Source organism: Aplysia californica, unplaced genomic scaffold (assembly GCF_000002075.1).
Source record: "Aplysia californica isolate F4 #8 unplaced genomic scaffold, AplCal3.0 scaffold01346, whole genome shotgun sequence".
Taxonomy (NCBI): Eukaryota; Metazoa; Mollusca; class Gastropoda; order Aplysiida; family Aplysiidae; genus Aplysia; species Aplysia californica.
The window spans coordinates 25,829-29,944 of NW_004798616.1; the positions used below are offsets into that span (position 1 = coordinate 25,829).

General features: G+C 47.1%; 1 protein-coding gene across 1 annotated transcript in view; it reads right to left on the bottom strand.

The window, feature by feature from the left end:
- Window positions 1-4,116, bottom strand: part of LOC101846400 (FERM, ARHGEF and pleckstrin domain-containing protein 2) — a gene marked incomplete at its 5' end in the record, with an annotated part of 70,530 nt that overhangs the window by 13,378 nt on the left and 53,036 nt on the right. The window contains 3 exon segments of the mRNA XM_035973517.1: window positions 506-595; window positions 1,693-2,302; window positions 3,554-3,752. Coding sequence (XP_035829410.1) covers window positions 506-595; window positions 1,693-2,302; window positions 3,554-3,752 — 899 coding nt within the window.

Sequence of the window (4,116 nt, forward strand, 5' to 3'; positions counted from 1 at the left end):
AGCCCCCCCCCCCTCGTTTGCGGGTAGTGCCAGCGAGTAGTTCGTTACTCGCGGACGCTAATTTTGCGAGCCAGACCCAACCCTACTACCACCATGAGGTAAAGAGAACAAAGTGTTTCTCTAAATTTCTGTTACAATCAACATTACAAGTCAGCTAAATTTTTTAGTTTCAGTAAGGTTTTACAGCGCTCGCAACTGCATACGGTCATATGAGCGCCAAGGGGTGGATGTCAACAGAGAAGTCCAAAGGGGGAATAAGGCTTACTCTGCTCACCTCTCTAACCTCAACAGCACATAGAAAAATGTTCAATAAAAAACCATTCTACAATCGCGACCTCAGTGCTTTCTTGTCGTATCTCCATTTTTTTTTCAACATTGAAAATGTGACTTCTTCTTAAGCTCACTCTTTGTTATGAACTGTTTTCACTGTTTAAAAATAGGACAAGAAAGCTCTGGGGTCGCGCAATGACACTGGGTCAAAGGTCGACAGCTTTGTGAAACTTACCACACAGATCACCTCCAAGTCTTTTTTGTAGGTCCTCTCTGTCATGAGCAGTTCCTTGGCGATGTAGTAGGCTGTGTCTGACGGCCGGTGCTGGGGAGGGGGGAGGAAAATCTCATTTGAGGAGAGAGGAGAGAGAGAGAAAAAGAGTTGGGGCTTTTGGCGTTTTTTTGTTTGTAAGGGTTTAATGGCGCTCACAACTCCATATGGTCATGTGAGCGCGTGGGATACATTAAACATTTTTAGTTGGTAGGAAATTTTGAATTTTGCCCTGGTGGACTTACATACTGGACCTCCGAGATTTTTCGCCCTTGTCCGAGAAGGCTATATGTAGATCTTTCCTACCAAAAGACAAGGGGTGTGGCTGAAAGACAGCAGTAAGAAGGAGCCAAGAAGTAGCAGTAGAAAGACTGCAAAAAGAGTCAGGAGCCCAGAGAGAGGGGGCAAAGGAGGTAAGGGGGTGGAGGCAGAAAGAGGAAACGAAAGCAGACGATGCAACATTGTTAGAGAGCAGGAAAGAGTCGGGTTTGAGAAGAGAGGGAAGAAAAAGAAAAAGAGTCAGATTTGAGGAGAGAAAAAGAAAGGGTTTTAAAGACCAAAAAAAAATACACGGATTTGTTTTGTTTTGAGTAAAGAGAAGCACATCGACACAAAAATGGTCATTTAGCGCTGGGGAAAAGTAAGACAGACAGACAGACAGAAACAACAGAGAGAAAGTAAAGAAGTCAGACCTATCAGTGGAACCCTCCCACAACCCACAAAGGACACTGAAACAGGACAAGTCATTTTGTGAAAGAAAAAAAGCTAACCACCCATGTATCACCTTCAAAGCAAACCCCCATACACAACAACACCCCATCCCATCTCAACTTCCCCATACACAACATACTATCTCGTCTCAACTTCCACGTACATGACAACACCCCATCTCGTCTCAACTCCCCCATACACAACATCTCGTCATAACTCCCCCACACACAACAACACCCCATCTAATCTCAATCCCCCATACACAACAACAACACCTCATCTCATCTCAACTCCCCCATACACAACAACGCCCAATCTCCCCTTGTCTCAACTCCCCCATACACAACAACGCCTCCCTCTTTTCAACTTCCCCATACACAACATCCCATCTCGTCTCAACTTCCCTGTACATGAAAACACCTCCCTCGTCCCTGACTCACCCGTGACCTCTTCTTGTGCTCGTCGTCCCGGTCTCGGTCGGGCCCCGACGTGATGCTGGCCTCGCTCGCTGCCCGGACACTGCTGTGGGCGGGGCTATCAGCCGTCTCACTCATGGCGCTCATCGCGCTCACGTCCCCGATCTCAGCCGTCAGGTCGTGCTGGTTCTCTTCGTCTTGGTCCTGGCCGTTCTCGAGCGGCGGTGGTAGCGGCGGCCTGACATCGGTGGTCGCTTCGTCATTGACGATCTCCTCTCTCTGCTGTAGCACGGCATGCCTCTGTGCCTGGGCTAGGATCAGAGCCTGGTTCTGTACCGCGTCGTTGAGGAGTTCCTCGCTCGAGTCCCCACCCGCCGTTGCAGCCTGCATCTGGATCCCAAGGTCGTTGTTGTCGTCCTCCGTCTCGTTATCCAGGCTGGCTCCCCGCAGGTAGACGGGGGCCGGGGGGAGCGGGGAGCTGGACTCGATCGAGTCTTCAAAGGGAGGGGGAGGGGGAGGGGGTGACGGGGAGGACAGCGGGGGAGGGGAGGGAGGAGGAGGGGGGAGGTCGTCGAAGTCGTCGGAGCGGACTGAGCTCTGATGTGGCACGCCCACGCTGGTGGACCGTAGCAGGCTGGGGGGAGGAGGAGGAGGGGGCAGGGGACAACACATAGGATTAACGATGTAATTTAAAAAAATGTTTTTTAATTATTTTTTTTAGTAGGGGTTTTACGGTACTTGCAACACAATAAGGTCAAATAAGCGCCAAAGATAAGAGGTATTACAAGAGAGTAACAAACATAAAAAAACACAAAAAAGAAGGAGAGACCAGTACAATAGATGTTTAATAGGAAAAAAGGAGCAAACCACACCAGAGCACCCCCCAACCACCCACTTTTTCCGTTTAAAATGTAGATGTTTTAACATCCCCATCAACACAAGTGACAATTTAAATCTTTATAATTTAAGAGGACAGCTTACAACCAAGTCTCTCAGAGCCAACCAGGGCTGAAAGGGTTACAACATGCTAGCAGAAAGAAGACCAATATACTCAACCAAAATTTTTTTCGTTACTCAGATATCGAACTGAGGTCTCCTGCATGTGACAGCGAAGTGCCAACACACTACACCACCGGTGATAAGACATAGGGTGTCACAAACATGGCACAAGTAAGGAAGGGAAATTTTTGTTTTGTTTTAGTACAAGTTTTACGGCACTTACAACTCAATAAGGTCACATGAGTGCCAAAGACAACACGTGTTCCAGTTTTAGTTTTAGTGTTTTATGGGACTTGCAACACATTAAGGTCATATAAAAGCCAAAGATTAAATGTGATACAAGAGAGTAACAAACACAAAAAGGAGGAGAGATAAGGACGATCAATGTTCGACAGGAGAGAAAGAGCAAATCACACCACTAGAGCACCCACAAACCACCCACTTAGGGGAGTCTAACATACTGTCACAAAGATGGACAAGTACGTAAGACGAGACAAAATACCAAAACAACGTAGCTAAAGAAAATAATAATTAACACATTTACAAAGGCTAGCAAATCATGACAGCAGTATATAAAAGAAGACTGACTAGATTAAGTTTGAGTTACACTCTGCCCTGCCCCCCCCCCCCGCCCAAGAAAAAGAACAGAGAAGAAAAGAAAAGGACCTAGGTGGAAACGAAAAGAAAATTGAAGAAAAGGGATGAATGGGAAAGAAACAAAAAAGAAGTACCGTAATGGGCTGAGTTGGAAAAGAAATTTTTTTTTAAGGAAAAAAAAAAGAAAGGAAAAGAGAAGGACTCAGTGCGAACATGTATCCCACCGAGCCCCCAGAATAGACAGAACGCGACAAACTCAAGCTCCTCCCTCCCACCCCCACCCCCTCACCTCTGCCTGGGCGGTGACACATGTGCGGCACTGTCCTCTTCCACTAGCTCTGGAATGTTCTCTATCTCCGTGGTGCGAGACAGATGGCGTTCCTCCTCCTCCCTCTCCCTCCTCTCTGCCTCCGCCCTCAAGGCTCCAAACGCCGGCGCCGACTGCTTGCGGTCTTGTGGCTGGAGACCCCTCACAGGCATGGACGACACTGGGAGAGAAAGAAAAAATGAGTTGAGATATGAATGAACATAATTTGTCTTGTAAAGTACGGAAACATTGAAAAACGTACAGGGGGAGGGGAGAGAGAGAGAGAGAGAAGAGAAGAAAAAAAGTTAGTTACAGTAAAAGTTTTAGGGCACTTGCAACACAATAAGGTCATATAGGAGCCGAAGATTCCAGGTGTTACAAGAGAGTAACAAACACAAAACAGAAGGAGAGATCAGGGAGATCGATGATTGATAGGAAAGAAGGAGCAAACCACACCAGAGCACCCACCAACCACCCCCAGAGAAATCATGAATGAATATCAATTGTCTTGAAAAACACAGGAACATTTAAAAACGTACGGGGGG